The sequence below is a fragment of the Amphiura filiformis genome, unplaced genomic scaffold (assembly GCF_039555335.1).
Source record: "Amphiura filiformis unplaced genomic scaffold, Afil_fr2py scaffold_101, whole genome shotgun sequence".
Lineage (NCBI taxonomy): Eukaryota > Metazoa > Echinodermata > Ophiuroidea > Amphilepidida > Amphiuridae > Amphiura > Amphiura filiformis.
Genome location: NW_027305565.1, coordinates 129,030 through 153,844, shown reverse-complemented (window position 1 = coordinate 153,844; position 24,815 = coordinate 129,030). Strand labels below are relative to the sequence as shown.

The 24,815-nt window shown below is 36.7% G+C and overlaps 1 protein-coding gene across 1 annotated transcript; it reads left to right on the top strand.

Annotated features, from left to right (window-relative positions):
• The first annotated feature begins 8,713 nt into the window (after positions 1–8,713).
• Positions 8,714–23,594, top strand: LOC140144948 (uncharacterized). Its single transcript, XM_072166745.1, has 3 exons — positions 8,714–8,762; positions 21,672–22,508; positions 23,536–23,594. The coding sequence occupies exons 1-3, from the start codon at positions 8,714–8,716 to the stop codon at positions 23,592–23,594; spliced, it is 945 nt and encodes a 314-aa protein (XP_072022846.1).
• Positions 23,595–24,815: the final 1,221 nt, after the last annotated feature.

Sequence of the window (24,815 nt, the reverse complement as noted above, 5' to 3'; positions counted from 1 at the left end):
TTTATTTTGACAACCAAAACCTAAGTGATGTTGACTTATGTTGGTACTGGCATGATACTGGATTCATAAACTATCACATAGTGCAATCCATGTTCCACCAAGTCGACGCTCGATTTAGCTCAAAAGCAATTTGTGTGTAAATCAAGACCATCCAACACAGCTTTCTTACAGTAAAGAATAGGAGGTCATCTGGGGTCACATACATTAGTGTGCATTCTGCATTGTACATGTGCCTGCTGTCACAATTTCACACACAAAATTTTGGGCAATTTGATGTCACTATTTTTGTCTGTAACTTCAAAAGTATATGCACTAGAAACATGATTGACCCCTTATTGTTTAGGTAATTTAATTCTCTTTCAAATGAAAGAACTTTCAGCTAAAAATATTGAACTTCAAAATTTTATGAACATCCCTATCATAGGTCTAGGTGGTATGTCTATGAGTGCGTTGGCATGGTTGGATTCACTTCCGCGATACTCACACACAATCGCACACGCTGGCGTATATCGCGCAGTGTACGCAAAAATTCGTCACGCTATTGAAAGTTCATTCAATTGGAATTCCCTCAGCCGAATTCCTACTGAAGACATAAATCATCTACACATGTCAGATGTATATATTGTAGGCCTATTAGCAAATATCCACAAAAGCATTCATTATAAATTTATTTTGATGATTTGTCATATTTTATGCCATATATTATATCCTTAAAACTAACCGGTGGATTTGCGAACAATTTGTCGACATAAATGACGTTATTTTTAGTAATATGCAGACGAATGGCCAAATTACCTGTTGTGATAAATTTATCTGTACAAATTGTCGCACTCTGAGTGACATATGGTACGGTATATTTGCAACCCTGCTGTTGATATGTGAACAATTTGTCGACATAAATGACGCTTGCGGAGAAATTATTAGAAAAAAAAGGTTTTTTTTGCCTAGGCCTGTCCTAGGCCTATGCTAGGTATGATCATCAAATTTCGAAGTAGCCTTTTTAGTACTTTTTTGGTCCTGGTGACAACCCTGCAAGTAGGATATTTCACATTGAAATTGTTTTGTTTAGAAAGGTGATTATTTAACTTGGGCAAATGTATTTTTCCCAATTCTGTGACCATCATTGATGGTACCTTACAATGAATACCTGTACAAAAAAGCAAGTACCCATTATGCAACATTTTTCAGCACAGCAATCAATTTTACAGAAAAGAGATTTTATTTGAAAAAATCTTACTATCACTGTATGATAACTTTTGCTGTATAAAGGTGTACCAATTGACACTTTTTGACTTTCAACCTTAAGTTTCTGGTGTCCAAATTTCAATTTTTTTGTATTTCCTACACAGTTATTAAGCTATTTCTGTGGGCACAAGTTGGGAGTTGAAGGAGGCCCTCTATTATATATAAGCATCCGGGGCTCATGATACGTGATTATAGCCTAGTTTCCTTGTGTGTAGCCTCAGTACGAAGGCTACAGCCGGGGCTACAGCATCAATGTATTGAAAAATGCAGGGTCCATCGATCATGTCAGTAAATGAATAGGGCCTAGGCCTATTTTGTTTTGGGACTGATTATTCGGACTACCACCCGGCATGCAGGTATTCCTACATTAAATACAACAGAATTATTACCATTGCAAGATGGCTTAAAGCTAGCATTTCAAGTATCTCTTATAAGCTAATAACAAATGGTGCCCGCTGGAATCTCTTGAGGCATTGTCTTTTTTAAAGACATTTCTTGTTGTTAGGTATTATTAATTATTTCTAATGTGCAATATTTGATGTTTTTATAATATTTAATTTTTTCTCGTGTGCAATTATTCTAAATGTAATTTGATGTTTTTACAATTTCTGAATGTGTCTTAATGTTGTCGTGCAATTTTCTGTGAGTTTTTAGAAAGAATTTCTCAACCTAAATCTGAAATTTGGAGGAGTTTTATTAAAGAAAAGGTAACCTTTGAGTGTTGTTTTCACCTCTGTTTCTAGCCCGAATTAAACAGGGTGTAACCAATCCATGGCGTTAGTGAAAAGTGCTTCTCTTTCGCTCAGAAATACAGATTGTCGGGCCATTTTCATTGAATTTCTAGAATATATGTCTCAACCTAATCCTGAAATCTGGAGGAGTATAAATAAAGAGAAAGTTACTTTTGAGCAAAAAGTAGGTAATGGTGAATCCAACGGACGAGGACACAAAACACATCAAGGATCAATAAATGATACAAGAGGATACCTTGAATAAGAACAACAGGAAAGAAAAAAGCAAGGTACACCAACTTGATGTGGGGAAACAAGTAAAATGCAGACTAGACAGAATGCAGGGGGATACAAACAGCAAATGTAGGCAGAAGAAGTAGGCAAAGTTCGATAGCCAAATTTTACCAGTTCCAAGGCCCACAGAAGTAAGTGCTGAACCTGCAAAAACAACAAGGATCAATGGTAATACAAAACTGCACTAGAACAAGTGATGAAAATCACTGTGCATATATAAACAGACACGCTTAACCAAACATACAGAGTAGGCACAAAACAGGCAAAGTTCGATGGCCAAAAATTGCCAATTCCAGAGCCCACAAAAGTGTCAGGAAAACAGTACACTGGAAGTGATGAAAATCACTGTGTACATAGCAGTCAAACACAGAACAGACAAAAAACAACCGACGTTTCGAGCAGATAAACTGCTCTTCTTCAGGGACAGACAACAAAATAAAAAAGCAAACAACAAAAACTACATGCTGTAGTTTAAAAACAAATTCAAGTCAAAAATTGAAGGCAAGTTCAAATTGAAATAAGTAGCAAAAAAGACAGCAAACTCAGAGCAAAATAAGTTGTGTCTTCTCTCATTGAGAGCAAATTCACTACCAGTGTACTGTTTTCCTGACTCTTTTGTGGGCTCTGGAATTGGCAATTTTTGGCCATCGAACTTTGCCTGTTTTGTGCCTACTCTGTATGTTTGGTTAAGCGTGTCTGTTTATATATGCACAGTGATTTTCATCACTTGTTCTAGTGCAGTTTTGTATTACCATTGATCCTTGTTGTTTTTTTTTTTTTTGCACTTACTTCTGTGGGCCTTGGAACTGGTAAAATTTGGCTATCGAACTTTGCCTACTTCTTCTGCCTACATTTGCTGTTTTTGTCCCCCTGCATACTGTCTAGTCTGCATTTTACTTGTTTCCCCACATCAAGTTGGTGTACCTTGCTTTTTTCTTTCCTCTTACTTTTGAGCGTTATTTCATCACTATTTCTTTGCCCGAATTGAACGGGTTATTGTATAGAACGTATTAGCATGCATGTTTTTCGTTGTTGTGGCCCACTGAGATCGATTATTTGACTAGGCTGAGATTTTCTATAGCAACAGAAAAACGTGCTTCTGCTTCGTGCCCAATATCGCTTCGTCGTACGATTTCCGCGAATTTGTAGAAAACATGTCTTAACCTCTATCTGAATTCTGGATGGGCACTTTTCAAGAAAAAGTGATTTTTAAGGTTAGTTTCACCACTGTTTCTGTGCCGAATTGAACAGGTTTGTATGGATGGCGGACACTCTCTAAAGATACCTAAAATAATATGCCTAACCTTACATGTCTAATAGACGTCTAAGATTGCATCTTTAGGCGTGTAAGGTTAGGCGTATTATCTTAGGCGTCTTTAGAAGGTATCCGCCATCCATACATATGTTTGTGAACAAAACGTATTCGCATGCAGGCCGATTGCGATGATTTAAAGTCGGGGTTCAAGTTTACATTGTTTTGTTTATCATAATTTAAAGCCATATTATAACATTTGCTGAGGAGAACGCCCTCAAAATGTTTTTAAATTCTGGTTTTACACGATTGTTATGTACTTTAGTCAATACAGATACTCTGCAAAAATCAGGACTTTAGGTGCTGTAGTTTTGTCAAAATACGAGATTTTGTATAAAACGATGGAACCGGTGTTGTATTATTACGATGGAAATATTAGTCGAACACGTATGCACTGTACGTACACCGCGTGCGGGATACACATACACACACACCCCGAGGGTCGTACCGTATTACAACCGCGGGAGTAACATGCATGGGCGCTAGTAGTAAATTCCAATTTTCTATGCTTTACCTCACTTGTTCGGCCCAAAATTAAAAGAGGACATATCTGACAGTAAAAGCTAACATTTTATGGAAAATAAATACTAATCTATTTTTACAGAAATGTTATAATATGGCTTATTGCTTTATATTAATTTAGTCCCCAAAATATGTTATTTACTGCACTGCTCGGCGTCAGTGCAGTCACCGGAGCAGATCAGTTACGCAATCCGATTAAGGCCTTCGCAACCGGAAGAATGATTAGGCTTGTTCAGATGGTCGCAAGTAATATCACCTTACTGTCAAAAGTAGCTACGTTCAAAAGTTACTTTCGACGATATTACGTGTAACGGGGCTACATTCAAAAGTAACGCCCATGTGAACAAGGCTTGTAAGTAACTTGCAAGTAGGCATGACCTTGATGGTCCAATCCTATTGTGCATAGATTATCAGTGAAGGTCACAGGCTTACTTGTAAGTCCGGTTAGTCGAGGAGCGTTCGAACCCACATTCTTTGGATTACCAGTCGAGACCCTACACCACTCCACTTCGAGTCACTCTGCCAGAAATGCGTTTGTTTATCATACTTATTGATTACGGAATAAAGGGCATACACACGGTATACTATTACTTGTCTATTATATTACTAATAAATAAATATATAATCTACGATCAATAATGAACCTTACCTCCGCTATGAGGTTCATACAAACGCCGACTAGTAGAAATAGTATCGCAGCCCGGTAGGGCTTAAAAACATCATGGTTGCAAGCCCGGTAGGGCTGAGACCGGGGACTTCCAATGCAAAGACTCCCATACCCAACTGATGGAGTTCCAATATATTTATGGCCCGGTATGGCATGAAAGCTAGGTGAATTGCTGCGGCAACAGTGTCTTTCTATGTCGTCGACGTCGTTTTTAAAGTATTAATTATAATAGAACTAAACTAAACTTTTGGATAGCCGAATGGCTTTTGCATTTATACTAATCATGTCGATCGCGATTGCTGACGACAAATAAAATCTTCAAAAGGCCACAAAATACATTTTTAGTATTATTATTGCTTTGAATTGTTTCATTTCCGAAAGTTAATGATCAAGAAAGGTAAATTAATTAGCAAAATAATAGATCCAGTTGGTACTATGTAGAAAATGATTGGTCGATGCATTCACGTGACAAGCAACATCGCTCGGGAGTTTTGATTTCTTCAACTCGCAAAAGCGACGTCATTTGTTGCTTCAGCGATATGTATCGATTGATCGGCTTGACGCTCTGAATACGGAAGTCAACACTGAGCATACGTGAGAATCGCTTTTCTGCAAAGGCGATCGAGTATAAATTCAGCTTAACAGTACATAGAGTGATAGGTTTGTTAGGGTATAAAAGAGGAAATATTCTCTAAAGTCAATTATCAAAATTGAAAGGACTTATCATGCACGCTATCAATGATTTTAATATTGAGCATGACAATGCATGAGTGCATCTACATCACAGCATTAGATGCTGGAACATACGTACTCAATAGAAATCAGAATAACAGGAAAGATGTCGGGTCTCCCGTGAAAAGTCAAAACCAAATGGTTCACAAACAAACGGATTCACTAAAAAAATTAAAACTTATAGTATAGTAGACTCCGCAATGCAACATCGCGCAATGCTGTGATGCTTTTTTTAAACGCAGCATCGCGCGATGAAATTTAAATGTACTGCAACGATATATCGCGATCGCGATGTAAAGACCTTTTTCTGATGACGTCACCTAATCGATATTGGGGTCTCAGATGTAAACAAACAACACGTGCGTTTCCCACATGCCCACAGTGTGAAAACACCAAAAACTGCGTATTTTCTCCTCTGTTTTGTCATCTTTCACATTAGCTTCCATAAAATAATTTTTTAAAGGGAACTGTATACTGGTTACATTTGTTTCAGATTGTTTTGACACCACAAAATACAAAAGATACGGGAAAAACCGCCATGCTATTTGAAAATTAATCTTTGTTTTGTTTCACATTTTTGTTTACTTTTTACACCGTTACGAACTAAACGCGTACTGCGAGCTGGCAATTCCGCGCAGGACGCCTAGCGTGGCGCAAAGTTGATCGCGCGCGCCGGCGCGGTATTTGCGTTTGGGTGCTGATGACTCGAATGCTGGACCCAATATCGATTGATTGGTGACGTCTGAGAAAAAGGTCTATTGTAAAGTGTTGTTGTCCTGTTTTCATTCTTCCATAGTGAATGCCGATCTTGATTGTCCAACAGCCAATCACAAGCGTGAACGACTACGACATAAGGATCGAAAAAGTTGAACAAATTCAACTCTCATCACTGATGAAAATTCCACCACGCGAAGAGAATTTTCACCACCGAGCTCGTAAAAACCTAGCTAAACTCAGATTTCACCTTGACCGTGATATAGCGGTCTGCATCGGGCTTTAGGGCGGCGTAGTATGCGTAAGAGTGTCAAATCAAACTAATCAATGGCTAATATAGTTATATACCCCTAAATTAAACATACCAGACGGTCTATATGAATTTCGGAATATTCCTAACAAAGAAAAAGCACTTTTAATCCTTCGTTTCTGCGATTCATGGAAGCCGCCATGATAGCTGCTTGCGAATGTTTTCTGCCACAAGCGGTAGTGTAACCTTTCACCTACCTCCGGCGAGCGTGTGTTGCTGTGTGGCATTCGCGACCCCTACAGCGAATTTTGGTTTTTAGTGCTGTTTTACACTTTTCGTTCTCAAAAGACAAATGTGATATAATTGACCCATTGGATCATTTTTCAAAATCTGTTCCTTCTTTCAGGAAAATACCTGCTTCTATTCCACAACCTGAAAATCAAGATAATAACACTGATGCTGCTTCTGTAAACCTATGTGTTCTTAATGCTCGATCTGTCGGCAATAAAACTCATGTTATTTGTGATTATATTGTGAATAATGACTTGGATGTTTTTGCGATCACCGAGAGTTGGTTGTCCGACTCAAATAAACACAAGAAAACTATTGGTGATCTTACTTTACCTGGCTATGATCTGTTCCATGTCCCTCGTCCAAATAGATGCGGTGGTGGAGTAGCAGTTATACATAAACAAACAATAACCAGAAGTACCGGCTCCCAATTCAAATATCTCTCTTTTGAAAGTTTATGTTGTGATTTGACTTTTCCTGGTACATGTTCTTCTCTGAAATTGGTTGTCATATACAGACCAACTTACAGCAAGAAGCATCGCGTCACAGCCAAAGTTTTTCTTCAGGAATTTTCTGATTTCCTTAGTACCCTGTCATCTACCTCAAAAACTAATCTCTTAATTGTTGGTGACTTTAACTTTCATTTTGAAGACCCAAATGATAATGATACTGCACGGCTGAAAGAACTATTGGATATTTGTAACTTTGATCAATATGTTACTTCTCCGACTCATATCAAAGGACATATTTTGGATTTAGTAATTGGCCGCGCCTCTGATAATTTAATTAATTCTGTTAATGTCGACTGTTTTATGACTGATCATGTCTCGATTCTTTGTAAGCTGAACCTCAAGAAACCTCCACTTTTGAAACAGCACATTTCTTATCGAAAATATAAAGAACTTGACCACGAACAATTTGCTTTGGATATTGAGAAATCTTTTGCAAGCACTGATTCATCAGCAGATCTAAATGAAATTGTACATAAATATAACTCAACTCTCTGTAACATTTTGGATAAGCATGTACCTTTGAAATCCCGTACCATTACAATTCGCCCTTCCCATCCCTGGTACTCTCCTGAGATTGATGAAGCGAAGAAATTGAGGAAAAGACTTGAACGTAAGCAGTGGACTTCGGGTATATATATAAATGCGCACGTGACATCTACAAGTCGCCATACCGTGTTCAACAATGTAAGGTACCCGGATGTGCACAAATTCCACACGCAAAAGTATAGGCGAAAATGACAGGTTACAAGGAAAATTGGCTTTGCAAAATAGTGGCATTGATTGCAAAGGGCAAAATAATTTGACCCGAAACATAAACTCTTTATTTGGATTTTCCATTACGGAAAAAAAAATTATGACGGAAAAGCTAGATATAGCTGATTTAAAAAGTTGGCCATATTGATGACGAAATGTGATTCTTACTGGCATTAAGGTCAGAACTGGGTACCTGCCGATGATGTTACTTGATAATGTTTGCACGTAGGGAACTAATAGGTGGCTGTCATTTTCTTCGGAAGGAAGGGGTCATGGATTTATTTATTTGGGAGTCAAGATAAGTATCCCCCCCCCGTATTGCCGCCAATGAACATAACTCTGACCCTAATTTTAACTCTAATTATAACGTAAATTGAGGAAACTATAACTTTAGCCCTTTTCGGTATAATGACCCGCTCAAACTAATAGGCTAGATGTCCCCGCCCGACCTCCTCAATTCTAACTTACTCTTCGCTCGCAAATTGACAAAAAAACAAATTCAAAATGTGTTTTAAGCACCTTTTTGTGTCCCCCATGCTAAATCGGTAATCTGTACGCCCTTTGTCACCCTTTGACGTACAATTTAGAGTATAAACACGTAGATGACTGTACATGATCTAATCATCCCGGCTGGAAGATGTTGCGGAAGACTCGTATGCTATACATCACGCTCATACGTATTATGACAATATGACGTACAATCACGTATTTGATGCATGGTTGGAGATTTATTCAGCTAGTAAGTTAGATCTAGATCATACACATTATTGTCATGGTATATTGTAATTGTATACGTCAATTTTGTTCAGTTTGATTCAACCGGCTTATAAAGTTTTGGTTTTGGGGGAAGGGGGGGGACAAATAATATTTATAAAATTATAAGTAAGGCGAGAAAGAGAGAAACCCTGTTCTACGGGCGAACGGACCTTTCAAGTAGGGTCGGTCGGTCGGTTGGTATTTTTTGAAATTTTTTTTAAATAACCCAAAAAATAACAAAAATCTGTAAATAAATTTCAATTTGAGAAAATACACAAAAAAAAATTGTCCTGAAATTTCCGAAATTTGGGGTCGGCATTCATTTGTACAGGAAAAATTTGTTTCCCAAAATAGAACAGGGTTTTCGTTTTTCGTCGAATAAATAAATAAATAAATAAATAAATAAATAAATAAATAAATAAATAAATAAATAAATAAATAAAAATAAATAAATAAAAATAAATAAATATAAATAAATAAATAAACATTAGTTATGTTTGTACATGGGGGGTACTGTGCAATAATCATGATCCTTTGATATCCATGATTTATCCTTGCAAATTTATAGCATCGAACCTCCAGCCAATGTTCCTTGCCAGTGCTAGCCACGAAACAAGGTCACAACTGTAGCCACTCCTTCAATGATCGCCATTTCAGTGATTGACAGTGATGTAATGCAAATATGGCGCTAGCCATCTGGTCACGTGCGCATTTATATATGCGCATTTATATATACAACCGAAGTCTACTGGTAAGTGGAGGAAAACCAAATTGGAAGTGGATCGTCAGCTTTTTATAACTCAACGCCAACATGTTTATAACATGATTTATGATGCCAAGGCAGCATACTATAGAGACAAAATTTCAAATTGTTCTGACCAGAAGGAACTTTTTTAAGATTGTTGAAAGTCTGCTGCACCAAAAAGGAAAAGCAAAACTTCCTTCTCACAACTCTAAGGAACAACTGGCACACAAATTTAATAGTTTCTTCACTTCAAAAATTACTAAAATACGTGATGATTTGGACTCTGAACTTACTGCTATTGACAAGCAAAACACATCCACTACTTCGGACATTGAACATGATTTAAAATCTTATTTAGATGCTTTCCCGCCTGCGTCGGAAGAGGAAATTTGTCAAATCATCAGTGCTTCACCACCAAAATCATGTGACTCTGACCCTATTCCTACTTGGCTTTTAAAGAATCATCTTCAGCTGCTTGCTCCGCTTATTACACGCATTGTTAATCTGTCATTGCAATCAGCAGTTTTTCCATCTTGTTTCAAAACTGCCCTCGTCACACCTCTTCTTAAAAAGCCATCGCTTGACTCTGAAATCTTGAAAAATTACCGACCAGTCTCAAACTTGGCTTTCATCTCAAAAATAATAGAAAAAGTTGTTTCATCTCGTATAGCTGATCATCTTACTGCGAACAACCTATATGACCGCTTCCAATCAGCGTATAGAAAACATCATGGAACTGAAACAGCATTACTTCGTGTTCAAAATGACATATTGTGTAATTTGGATAAAAAATGTGGTGTATTTTTGGTATTACTTGATCTATCTGCTGCCTTCGACACCATAGACCATGGTGTCCTTCTGTCGCGTCTCTCCTCTTTTGGTATTAGAGGTAGTGCACTTGAATGGACCCGTTCTTATTTGACCGACAGATTGCAGGCTGTCAACATCAATGGTTGTTTGTCATCATTCATTCCACTCCTTTTCGGTGTCCCCCAAGGATCTGTATTGGGACCTCAATTCTTCACCATTTACTCGTCTCCAATAGCTAACATCGCCCGCAAGCATGGATTACAAGTTCACATGTACGCCGACGATACACAGCTTTATTTATCTTTTGATTTAGATAGTGCATCAGATGAATTTTCTTCACGTTCGCAAATTGAATTATGTATCAAGGACATTAAATCATGGATGACTGTAAATAAATTGAAATTAAATGATGACAAAACTGAACTTCTTATTATCACCTCCAAATATAATCAATCAAAACTTCGCTCTAACTCTCTTCAAATTGATTCTGCAAACATTCAAGCTTCTACTAATACTCGCAATCTAGGAATTATATTTGACAACATTCTCTCAATGGACGACCACATAAAAAATGTGTGCAAATCAACTTATTTTCAGATTAGAAACATTAATGAAATTCGCAAAGTGCTCGATTATGATACTGCTGCAACACTTGTCTACGCTTTAGTCACATCACGTCTTGACAATGGAAATGCTTTATTATATGGAATCACCGAACGACAACTCAATAAACTTCAACAGGCTCAAAATGCTGCTGCACGCATGCTCACAAGGACTAGAAAATTTGACCATATTTCACCCGTCTTACAACGTCTGCATTGGTTACCAATTCGGTATCGCATACATTTCAAACTCCTTCTTCTCACCTGGAAAGCGCTCCATGGCATGGCACCTTCTTATATCAGTGAACTTATCAATTTATATAATCCATCACGCACACCGACACCGCCTGGCTAATAATTATTTGGTGCAGAAGGGACACTAAAATGAATACACGGGATCGATACACGTGAATTGCTATGCACGATTTTGATATCAGACGAAAATCTTCTGATACCGGGTTAGAAAATGATGAATATCTCCCGTCATGATTTTTTCTCAAGAAACCAGATTTGGTCTCATAAACTTGGAAATACGTGTTGAACAGATATGATAGTCGCTAGAATGCGCTTTGAAAATTGGCCGTGCGCTTTGAACTCAAAATTTGACCATTTTATATTGCGTTGGTCCTGTTATGGACTACAGCGTGCAGCGTGTAGTACAGCTGCACTCACTGTAGGCAGTATAAAAGTCGATGACCATTGACCTCAATGGGGTATACAAGCTTAATCACGCACAACCAAGATCGATTACCCGGCTATTGTGAGTAGCCTTAGTTATGTCCCTCGACTAATTATTAGTTTAAAAGAGCTTTAAAGGTTTGAACCAAATGGCTAATCGTGGCTGTGGATTTAACCTACCATGGCGATTCCTGCCATGAAGATATAGGGTCGAAGACACTGTGTCACGTAACCTTAGATCATCGGATAAGCGACTTCTTCATCATTTGGCGACCGGGCCTTCTATGCTTGTGCACCTGCACTTTGGAAATAGTCAGAAAAAAAAGAATACAAAAAAATGAGTTAGGTTACCTTGAAAGAACTTTTTTAAAACCTATGTATATTGATAGTCTGGAACCTCAGGATTATGAATTCAGAGGTCGTACTTTTCTCCAGGATTGCAAAAAAATAAATATTGCGTAATAATGATGACGTCATCAAATTTTGGTGAAAAAAGTGCAAAATTAAAAAAAAAAAAATATTCTTGTCTGTATGGATATATTAATTACCCTCCTTCTATTTCTGTTAAGGTAGAAGCTGTATTATATTTAGATATTGTGTTAGGGAGCTTTTAAATTATTTTTCACATTGACGTGTGTACTAAATATAATTTTTGATTGCGATTTTCTCAATATGCCGCTTTTTCCCTTTTCGTGGCTATAAATATTGGCTATTATATCTGATAAACATATATTTTAATCAATTTTTAAATCTTTCAAACTATTTTCATCATACATTAGGATTTTCTTAGTAAGAAAAAATATGTTTGATTTCAAAACATATATTTGTATAACGTCTATCTATGTACAAAATATGATGACGTCATCAAATTTTGGATAAAAAAAATACAAAATTTACCAACAAAATAATCTTGCCTGTTTGGATACATTAAATACCCCTTCTTCCATTTCTTTTAAGTTAGAAGCAGTATTATATTCAGATATTGTGTTAGGGAACTTTTAATTTTATTTTTCACATTGATGTGTGTACTAAATATAATTTTTGATTGCGATTTTCTCAATAAACCGTTTTTTGTTTCACTTTTACATTGCTATAGATATTGGCTATTTTCTCTGATAAACATATTTTTTTATATATTAACCTTTAAATATTTATAAATATATATTAAGACTATTTTCATATGCATTTGGATGCTCTTAGTAACAAAAAATATGTTTGATTCCAAAATACATATTTGTATAACATCTATGGGACAAAATATGATGATGTCATCAAATCTGACTCCACATGTAAAAAATATCGAAATAGTTTTTATTGTTTTATATGATGACAAGCATCGTTACCTTTGATTTCAACTCGTGTAAGAACCGCACACTCAATTTCTTTAAATCTGCGTATTTGTGATTCACTTGATATTTTCAAAAAGACTTTAAAAACTCATCTGTTTAAGATTGCTTATGACAATTGACTTTCTATATGTGACTGTTTTTATAATTGTGTGTTAATTTTTAATTGTTCAATGTTTGCGCCTCGGAATAGGTTGTCTAGATAGATGGCGCATTATAAATGCATTATTATTATTATTATTATTATTAAAAGACATTGTTGATCATGAAAATTATAAAATACATTTTTTATGTTCTTCTGTAGTTTTATGGGTAAAAATTGTCGCGTTTTCTTTTGAACGAATGTTGAATCTGAACTTTGGTAGTATTCGCTTCGTGTCACCAAAGTTCACGAGGGACGAGGCTTGTGGCACGGATTTCGCTGGTTTCAAAATCGGGGTACCGTTACAGCGTAATAAAAATACATCGGGTATCAATATGGCAGCCACCATGGATTGCAAACTGAACGCTGATCGTCGTAAGGAATTAAGAATTTCTCCTTTATTTGGACGTATATACGTTTAGGACTTTTACTGTTTGTCGTTTTTATTATTACTGCAACTATATAGCCATTGATTCCTTTAACGGGAGTAGGTAAAAACATCAGGGCTTTTTCATTTTCAGGATATATAACATTCAATAATTATATTGTTTATTACGCAGTACTGACAGAGAATCAGAAGCTATCAGATTACATCCTTATATTTCGTATTACGCTCGTATGTCGCTTTTTAATTTACAACAGGGCTCGCATAATATCTACCGTTCTTGCTTCACAATATTATATTTTTAAACCATTTTCCGATAATGCTGATAGAACTATAGCTTTCAATATGATTATTCATCGTGTTTACCTCAATGAGCTTTATTTTAAAAATAAACATATCCCCGCGTTATTTCTTCAGAGTAATATCAACGAACACGTACCTCGGAAGATAAGAAGACAAATTTTGCACAAACGTTTAAAATGAAATATTTTAATCCAGCAATAAATTTACCGAGCTCCGGAAAAATCGGTGGAGGTGGGTACTCAACACAAATGCCCACGTCGCAAATATGGGTCGCATTTTCGGCTATTTGGTATCAATGATCCCCTTTTTTGAGGCAATGTTAGTATATGGATGGGCACCTTTTTTTTCAAAATGTTCTCAATATTTGTGGTAAACTACAAATTTTCTCTTATGTCTAATATCAACGCGGTTATATATAATTTTTGCAACACCCACATGTATTAGATTCGACACTTTCATGCCAAAAATTTACTTTGTTCTTCTGATGTGATACTGTAGTCAACAAAAACAGTAAGTCCAGTTGCAAAGATTTATAACCTAATCTAACTTTATTCAACTACCTGGATGATTGAGAATATTCATAGATATTTTGTTCTTGTGAGTTGACGAACTACGGTATATGATATCGGAATATTATCGAACGAAATTTGATGCAATTAAAAAAATTACAGCGCCTATTATTGTGAAAAAAGATACAATTTAATTAATCATAACCCTAACGCTACCGTATATTGCAAATTCTACTAAAAAGGCTAGTCAATGCCTCTCATTCAGTAGGACAGGGTGCAAAACAAATAGGGCGCCCCGTCAAAACTTCAATGGGGTGGATTCGTATTGATTTTCCTTTGGCTACATAAACTACGCAAAAAAAGTTTCTTTATGGTTAGAAAATTTACCCACTAATAAAATCTAGCGACCAATTATGTACATTTGCTAAATAATCGCATGCGGGAGATTGTCCTGCGCATTTTGACACCTCAATCACTACCCTACGACACTCCTGAGAAAAGATATGAATGTTTAAGTAACACGAGGTCGAAAAATGAAAATTGCAAAGAAGCCTATTCAATGGTTTTAGAGCTGATTCACTGATCCAAGACGGTATCATTATTCCCGCCTTTTCAATTTTAATTTAAAGCATTTTAATTGATGTATGTTGGATAATCCTTTGCGTATTGTGCAGATGAATGATCAAAGACAAAAGGTGAGTGGGTACTAAGACATTTACGTTTTGAGAGATGGATTTGGAAAGGGATTCAAAACAGGTCATGATTACAGCTGCATTCCTGGAAGCAGAAGGAATTGAGACACCTGAGTGGCCCTCCAGAAGCCCTGATCTTAACCCCTTGGAGAACCTTTGGGATCAGCACAAGAGAAGAGCCAACAAGAAGATAAAGGCAGATACAACTCTGGTGGGATTGCGTCGCATCGTTATCAACGAGTGGAACGGGGTTGAGCAAGGTAACATTCGACGCCTCATTAGGAGCATGAGACGCAGCGTGACTGCTGTAAGGGAAGCCAACGGTGGACACACAAAGTATTGAAAGACTGGTAAAGAAAGAGATTAATCTCAAGGGAAGTTGGAAGCGGCAGTATGATGCCTGAAATTTGCTCAACAGTTAAACAAAAAATGTTATCTGCATGTTTGTTGTTTTTTGTGTTCTTTTATGCTGAAAACTTGAATAGGCCTTTTTGCAATTTTCATTTTTCGACCTCGTGTTACTTAAACATTCATATCTTTTCTCAGGAGTGTCGTAGAGTAGCGATTGAGGTGTCAAAATGCGCAGGACAATCACCCGCATGCAATTATTTAAAAAAACGTACAAAATTAGTCGCTAGATTTTAATAGTGGGTAAATTTCCTAACCATAAAGAAACTTTTTTTGCGTAGTGTACATCGCCAGGAAAAAACTTGTTCATTTACTCGTTGTTTGTATGTCTATTTTGGGAAATCATAATCACCAATATTGTTGTCACACAAAATAAAACAACATGGCTACATACATCTCCAGGAAAAAACTTGTGCATTTACTCGTTGTTTGTATATGGCCAATCTAATTAGCATCTCCAACGAACAAGAAACAAACATACATACAACGAAATCAAACAAGCAAAAAAACAACACCACTCAATTTAGAGTTGACAATGCCAATTGATCATATTTATGAGATACTATGTATATAGCTGAGGATGTAATGTTTATAATTAAAAATATATAATAACTTTTTATTTTATATTGAAAATCAAAAGGAAACGATACGTTGTGACGATTGCACTCTGTATCTGTAAGTATCTTTGCATGTGGCAGAACAAATTATTACCATAAGTTTTGTGATTTTTTGACAACAATTATTCAGCTACTAGCAATTTGAAAGCAAGAAAACAAACCGCATGGTTACGTAGACGATTTATACGATTGCACAGCCATAAGAATTAATATTAAAAAAAATAAAAATAGGCAAGAATATATCGACGTATAAGCTAAATTTAATATTCTTCAATGCTGCTTAAAAGCTGTATTTATACTCCATCGCTGAGCGACGAGTGTTTGGTATTTGACCAAAGATGTATCGCGCGTTTCAAGTCAACCAAGAGCGCGCTACCTTCTTGGCTAAAAATAATCGCTCGTCGTTTAGCAATGGAGTATAAATGGAACTATATATAAACGCCAGCTCATGTGATTGCTTTGCACAGGTTTACCAATTCACCCACTGATAACTATAATGCCTTTATAAGAGCAATTATGATTTATTAATTACGCGTTATAGTCATCCGTGTGACCAATGAAAATACACCTTCTAGATATTTAAGCTCAGTCCTCTTTAGCCCTAACACCATTCTCACCATGTTGCTGATTGGTTCAAGAGTCAATAGACTATTATACCGTAGTCTTCTTGTAAACAATCAGCAGGTAGTACTTATGGGGTTAAATTTCTTTGCTTCTTTTTTACCACACCATGGAATAAGTACAAATTTTGCAGCAAAATAAGTTAAAATCATAGACCATGGATGGTCTATGCTTAAATTAAAATAGGTTTCACAAATTCATGAAGATAAAGAAAACACCTACAGAAATTTCATAAAGGAACTTTAAATAATTATTGCATCGTTGTGCTCAAATACCCTAAAGATAATTTGAGCTCCCTTGTACACATACCAATTTCGTATCCCTTAAAAATGGCAAGTTTTTTTTTTTCAATCTTAAACAAGTTTTACTTAAAAGTATGTAGTGGAGCTACGCATCATGCACATGCACATGTTAACCCAATGGGGAACGATTGGTCGCTACAAGAATAAACTAAATACAATGTCTAATATCCCTCTGTTGACATACAAACACATTTTAGCTGATTGCATTTAGGTGTAAGTTGGAATATGTCACAAACATAGCAAACAAATTAGATTTTGAAAATATCAACCAATTATAAGATCGAATTATAAGATGGCTTTTAACACGAAAGTCCTGATAACAATTGTTTTGAAAGGCCGGGTATACGTTTTATACCTGTAATTTATATTTTATTACCCTCACGACCCATTATTCAAAATTACGTGAGAGAGCGCCGTAACATATTCTATGTATAGCATCACGCTTGGTTACACGTACAATATTTTCGCGATACGCAGTGTCACTTTGGCGCACTCCAACTTGAAGTGACCAACTTCCAACATTTGGGCAAAAAAGTGATATTTTCTCTTTAAATCGCACTATTTTGTGGTTAAAGAATAGAAATAAAGGGTGTAGCATTATCCTTTACACCCATGTGTCCTCGACCGTAAAAAAATTGTTACCATTTTTATATTAATCCACCCTTTTTACCGACGAAGTTTAAACCCCACCCTTTGAATGATTTTCCGAAATTCAAAATGTTAGGAATGTATTATGTATATAGGACAAATTTGAGCACCTAACTAAAAATATTGTCTCTAACATTAATTATAACTATTTATAACAATTTATATAGTGCATTTTGACCACTGTTACAAATCGTTCTCAAAAATGAAAAAAAAAATAGGTGTAACTATTAAATTAACAAAAAAGTAAATAATAATACTTACCACGTTGTATGTTACACAAACTACTGGATGAATTTTGGATCCTCCAGAAAAAAAGAGGCACACATTCAAAACAGATTGCCGAATATCTGCCAGATTTTGCTCCTAACTTATTTTGCTTATCCGTAATCAGAGATGCAGTTACACGCTAAATCATGAAAAGGGTGTATTATCCTTATAAAGAGACGAGATGCATCTGAGTACACGGCTACCACGACAGTATTCATGTGCAAACCAATTTACTGCTGCCCAGGTACCTGTAAATTAACAGAAGACAAACGATAAGCGGTATTAACTTTTTGTAGGGGCGTGGCGTGCCTCAAAGCATGATGGGAGTTCCCTGATTTTTGGCGGGAAAAATCACCCATGAAAGCGATGTCTACTGCAGGCTATTCGTTAGAATAATTAGACTGAATTCAATTTTTACTAGTAATATTCATCTTAATCTTTATTGAGAATTCAGTATTCCAAAATATTTCCTATGTAATATATAATATTTTTCTATTGATACTATACTGCGCCAATAAAGTATCCTTACAGTTGGAGAATTAATCACAATTTCCGAACTGAACAATATTGGGGTGTATTTGTTTTTTAAATAGATGCACTAGCTAATCCTGCACATTATGACGCCACATTGAATCCAATGTGACTTCAAGAAGCAAAGTTACAAGCATTTGATTTGACGAAGATCAAGTTTTAAAAGTGACAAACTAGCCTATTCAAAACTCCACAGACTAGACATCTGGTTTGAGAGTGGTGAATAACTAATTTATGCGTTTGGCTTTAATTTAAAAGAAAAGGAACAAAAGAAAATTGAAACAAAAGAACTGACAAATAAAATGAAAGCTTTGAAAAGTACAGAGAAGTAAAACTGAAATAAAAACTGCTTTAAATAACGCTTCATTGGAGAAAGTGTGTTGTCTCTTTGTTTCGCTTGTTGGAATCTTTTTGCGCCTTGTATAGGCCAGTTTGTCACTTTTAAAACTGGACCTTTGTCTATTCAAATGCTTGTAACTTTATTTCTTGAGGTCACATTGGATTCAATGTGGTGTCATAATGTGCAGGATTAGATAGTGCATCTATTAAAAAAACAAATTTACCCAGATACTGTTCAGTTTTAAAATTGTGATTATTTTTCCAACTGTAAGGATACTTTATTGGCGCAGTATACTTCATAACCTCCGCGTATCACGCCATATGTGCGTCCCAATCAAATTGCTCGTTTGATGATATACGCACACCGGCGCGGAGGTTATTGATTAGAGGTTAATGACTGTGCATCAGTTGTTTTGAGGGTATTGTGAAATATCTAAACATTGTGCTTTGGAACCGAGGAATATATATTCCGAGGTTCAAAGCACAATGTTTAGATACTTCACAATACCCGAAAAATAACTTATGCAAAGTCATTAACCTCATTCATAACCGTCACTTTTCACATTTTTTAATTCAATTTACGTCGCATTTTCTTCTTTTAATTTGAAAACAGATCACAATTTTAACTTTATCTGTCGTTTTCCCGGTAAAAAATCGAATAGCCCATTAAGGAAATACCGCAAGCGACCAATCACACTAGCACGCAATCATGCGATGTCCAAATACGGCGGCCAGCGTCCGCGTAAATTGTTCGAACGCGTAACACGTCACGTAACGCGGTCATTGTAGAGCGTACTATTAGCTACGTCACGAGACGCGGTCATTATACTTTTTCAATGACCTGCATTTGCGTCCGCGTATTTAAAAGTTATTATCTGTGATTGGATCGCACTTGCTGCGTATATTAATGAGGTTATGAATATCCATCAATGACCTCCGCGTATGCTTAAGCGGTACAATGACTACCGCGTAGTGCACATCTGTTGCGCCGGAACTCTACACGCGCACACAACTACCATATTTGCACATGGCGTGATTGCGCAGTGCTGTAATTGGTAAGTCCGTTTTAGTCTGTTCGACTTTTTGAAGGGCGAAATATTAGTTTTGATAAAAATTGTTTATTTCAACAAATTTCGGAGAATAAAATCTTGAGATATGGTTGAGTGATGCGTTAAAAATGACGGTTATGAATTCGGCTAATAACTTTGAATCAGTTATATGTCGGGCATTGTGAAAAATCTAAACATTTTGCTTTGGACCTCCGAATATCCCTCGGGACTGCGACCCTCGGGATATTCCTCGGTTCCAAAGGCAAAATTTTTAGATTTTTTACAATGCGCTCCAAATAACTAATGCGCAGTTATTAACCTATAATTAGACCAGGGTAAAAATGAGGTTGTGCCAAAAACAAAAGGAGAAACTCTCACATGGTTTTTCTGGACAAGTATTTCATGGAAAATACCTTGACTTATAATTAAAGACAGAGATAAATGCAATTTATCGCGTCTGATGTCACTGTCAATTACGATCCTTGATTGGTTTACACAGGTTAATCAGCGCGTAAAAGGAAGGCCGATCTATCTGATGCTGATCGGAGAAAAGGAATAGCAGCAAATGGCGAAAAATTTCGTACTTTTACAAGGCAAAAAGCAGCTTTTCTAGGCATTGTGGACATGGTGCATTCACCAAAGAAAGTTTCCTACTATAAAGACCTAACTTTTGAGATGGTTTGCATGTCGAAAGGTGCAAAATTAACAATACGACGCCCGGTTATAAATCCGCGTTCAGCAAGTCATCATCACGACACTTTGTAAACAAACCGTGCTCGAGTTTGATTGACAGGTGACGTCAGACGCGATAAATTGTCTTTATCTTTGTCTTTAATTATAGTTATACCAGAGGGCTGACAGTAAATTTCGCTGATCCCTCCTGTTCTTTTCTATGTCGATTTAACACACGATTCCCGCTGTTGTTTTGGTTCCACTTTAGCACCCCCCGGTACACGCATGGAGGTCGCCATTTGAGGTTTTAGCACCCACTTTAGCACCCGGCTACCATGGCTACGCGTTCAGCATCGCGTACAGTACGCGTTCCCAACTGTCAATCATTAGGGGTCAATCACCTCGAGCTTGACAACGATATCTGAATAGACTATCGCCAAGTCTTACGTGTATGCGCGAAATTTTGGTTAATTTTCGTGATTGAAACAGTATTTTTCTTTTATAAATCTTGGCCCGGATAGCGGGATTGTTGGTAGATTTAATGTATTTGATAAATTAGGTTCATGGATGCGTTAAAAAATATAATTAAAAGTATTAAAAAAGCTGTTCAACATTTGAAAAAAATGCACTGTAGCAGGCTTGAAAAAGTCTAACCGTGGATGCAGCAAGCCGCGATTTTAGGGGTTATTTTCATTACTGCAACGCGGAGCACGGGCGCGATGCAGCCGGTAGAAATCGCGGTAGTGTTCCAGGCCTACGCGATGGCAAGGTAATGGCGGCTTCCATAGTTGTATTACTTTTTATATCAAGTGACGCTTCCCAATCTTTATTTATTCCCTGGTTATACCTTACTGCCATCAATACTAATCCAAAAAACGCATGCTTAAAGACTTGAAATGAGCAATGTATATATCTGGATTAAGTTTTAAATAATGTTTCAAATCTATTAAAAACACGCCTCACTCAAGAATCTAAATTTATGAGCTCAATGAATTCTTTCAGGTTTTGTGTGGAAATTGCTCAAAATAATATATTACTGAACATGTTCTTCAGGACTGTTATTGAAAATAAAGACGAATTTCATAGCTCTAGTCCAATAAAACAGCACTAACTGTGGACGTTTCGGAATCTGTCAGATTCCTTTATCAACACTGATGTTGTTGTGACGACCTTCTGTGTACAACTCGTTGTTGCGTAGCAACTTGGTTGCCAGTTGGTTTCTTCAGGAGATCGTCAAATACGTGAGTTAGTCAAATTCACTTATGAGCAGGAAAAAGATGGAAAGATACCGTTCTTAGACACTTTGATAGTTAGACGCGACGATGGCACAATAAAGTTACTGGTATATCGGAAAGCCACCCACACCGACCAGTACCTTAATATCAGCTCCCACCATCCGCTACACCAGAAATTGGGTGTTGTTCGTACGCTCCTGGATAGAAAAAATAAGATCATAACCGAAGATAAAGACAAGGAAGAAGAGGAAGTCACTATCAAAAATGCACTTAGTAACTGCGGCTATCCTTCTTGGAGTTTTGAGAAAGTCAAACAACAGATGGATACACCAAAGCAGAAGAAGAAGGCAGTTAAGAAGGATGAAACTACCAAGTCAAAAGGCCTTGTCGTTATCCCCTACGTAGAGGGCGTGTCGGAGAGTATCGCGAGAACTTTAAAGAGTTACAATATCTCTGCTGCCATGAAGCCCCATTGCACCTTAAGAAACATGCTCGTGCACCCTAAAGATAAAAGGGACCCGCTCAACACCACAGAGGTTGTTTATTCCATCCCTTGCAAGAATTGCAATGAAACTTATGTCGGTGAGACGGGGAGGAAATTTGGTAAGCGACTGGAAGAACATAGGGCAGAGGCAGATAAGGCGTGTGTTAACGTTCGTACGAGAGCAAACAGAAAAGCATCTCAATCAGCTACCAATAAATCGGCCATCACAGATCATGTTCTCGAGAAAGACCACATCATTGACTGGGAGGAGGCTAAGATTTTAGGCAAAGAGGCAGACAGATACAAACGATGGATCAAAGAGGCAGTGAAAATCAGACAACAGGGCACCACCATGAACAGAGACGAGGGGCAATACAACCTAACTCACGTATTTGACGATCTCCTGAAGAAACCAACTGGCAACCAAGTTGCTAAGCAACAACGAGTTGTACACAGAAGGTCGTCACAACAACATCAGTGTTGATAAAGGAATCTGACAGATTCCGAAACGTCCACAGTAAGTGCTGTTTTATTGGACTAGAACTATGAAATTCGTCTTTATTATCAAAATAATATAATTTTACGCTTCCTATACCATTGCTTACTGTATAATATTTATTCTTACTCCGAAGTTGTAAACATTAATAATGTTTACAACAATGAATTGGCAGAAAAGATACATCACTTTCGTTATTCAAACTCTCTTTAAAGTTCAAGTTGATTTCAAGAGCAGTTAGTTTTATGATAAGTATTATAATGGTGCCCAATTTTTGCGGGCAAAATAATTTACTGGGTGGGCACTTTTGGGCAATGTTGAATTTACTGGGTGAGCAAAATATTTTACCGGGTGTGAAAATGCCCACCAATTAACATATCATTTACCTCCCTGAACTTGATTTTTTTGCGCCTTGTGCTGCAACACACTTGTTTTTGCTCTCCAACTTTACTATGATTAGAGTTGATTCTACTGCCAATTTTGCATATATTTTATATGCTACTGGAGGATAATCACTCAGGCTCAGAAATTTTTCATTGTTTATGAAAATCATTTTTGCTGAATGTTTCCTGTCTGAAACTAACTACACTGCAATAATACAGTACTTTCCCTGTTGACATAATTCTTTTTATACAAATCCAATAAAAATGATGGTGTTAAACTCACATTTTAGTGACGTTTCACCGCTACACTAGTGGTTTCATCAGTTTCATCAGTCTGATGAAACCACTAGTGGTGAAACGTCACTAAAATGTGAGTTTAACATCATCATTTTTATTGGATTTGTATGAAAAGTAATGTCAACAGTTTTTACAAACTTGCTTCTAATACTATGCACATGGCTGATTTTGTATTTGGTCACCTTTTTGATCCAGCTTGGATTGATTATGGCTCCAATCATCAGATTAGAATTACTGGAGTTAATGCCACGTAAGTGTGAACTACCTCTCTCAACTTACAAAACTTTGAAAGAGCTACACATTTGTGGAGTAACATCAGCGTTTAACAGAGACTTTGTTGAGAAGAGACGATCCTGTGGTGATAGGAGAAATCGTCGCCAGAGTGCTACACTATCGTAAGTGACATTTTTGGCCAAAATGAGATTTTGACGATTTATGGAAGGCCACATAAAAACACACATTTTAACCCAGGTTTTAAGTTTCAAAATTGCTTAATCATTTTTTAATTAATAAAATAAAATATCGTAAGTGCAATTTTAATTGATGCATGCAAGACTATCGTATGTGCCACTTACGATAGTCTTGCGCGCTAATTTTGTTTTTCATTTGCTGCAAGACCATCGTATGTGCCACATACTTTATTGGGCCTAAAGTGCAAAACAGTCTCTAACACATCACTGGCTGTGACGCTGACGGCTGTATGCGTTGTGAACATACTGGATAAGTTCATAGCTCCCATGACTGGTAATAGAGACGATAAATCCGATTTTTTTTATTTTTAGATTCAGTAATAAATCTTGAGCGATAACATTACGCCAAAAGGTGTCTTGCTATTGTAATTATCATGTGCCAAAATAAATTAACACTTGTTAAGAAACATAAAATGACAAAATATTGGACATTTGAGCCGATATTACGCACATCCTAATTTAGCAATGAATGCTACACTCTCGTATGTGGCACATACGATAGTGTTGCACTCTACACATATTTCTATTTCAGTGCAACACTGTCGTATGTGCCACATACGATAGTGTAGCACTCTTCACTCATTTCTATTTGAGTGCAACACTGTCGTATGTGGCACTTACGACATCGAAATCAGTAAATAATTCATCGATTTATTAACTTTAACACCATTTATATAGTTTATATTATTAAAATCAAATTGCTTTACATTCCCATGTCATTTTATGGCTACTTGGAAACAAACAGCTACGCAACACACAAATATGCTCCTCCTGTAAAACTGTCCAAACTGCACTTACGATAGTGTAGCACTCTGCCGACGAAATATCTCCCCCTGGTTACAGTTTCATCAATGTGCCAAGAAACAATCATCGGGGTGTGGTATTGGGATATTGTACAAATCTCAATTAAGTCTTGGTCAAGTTACAAATCAAGAATTCCCAGTCTTTCAATCATTCGAATATACCATCATCGTTTCAAATATGTCTCACTCAATTAGCATTGTC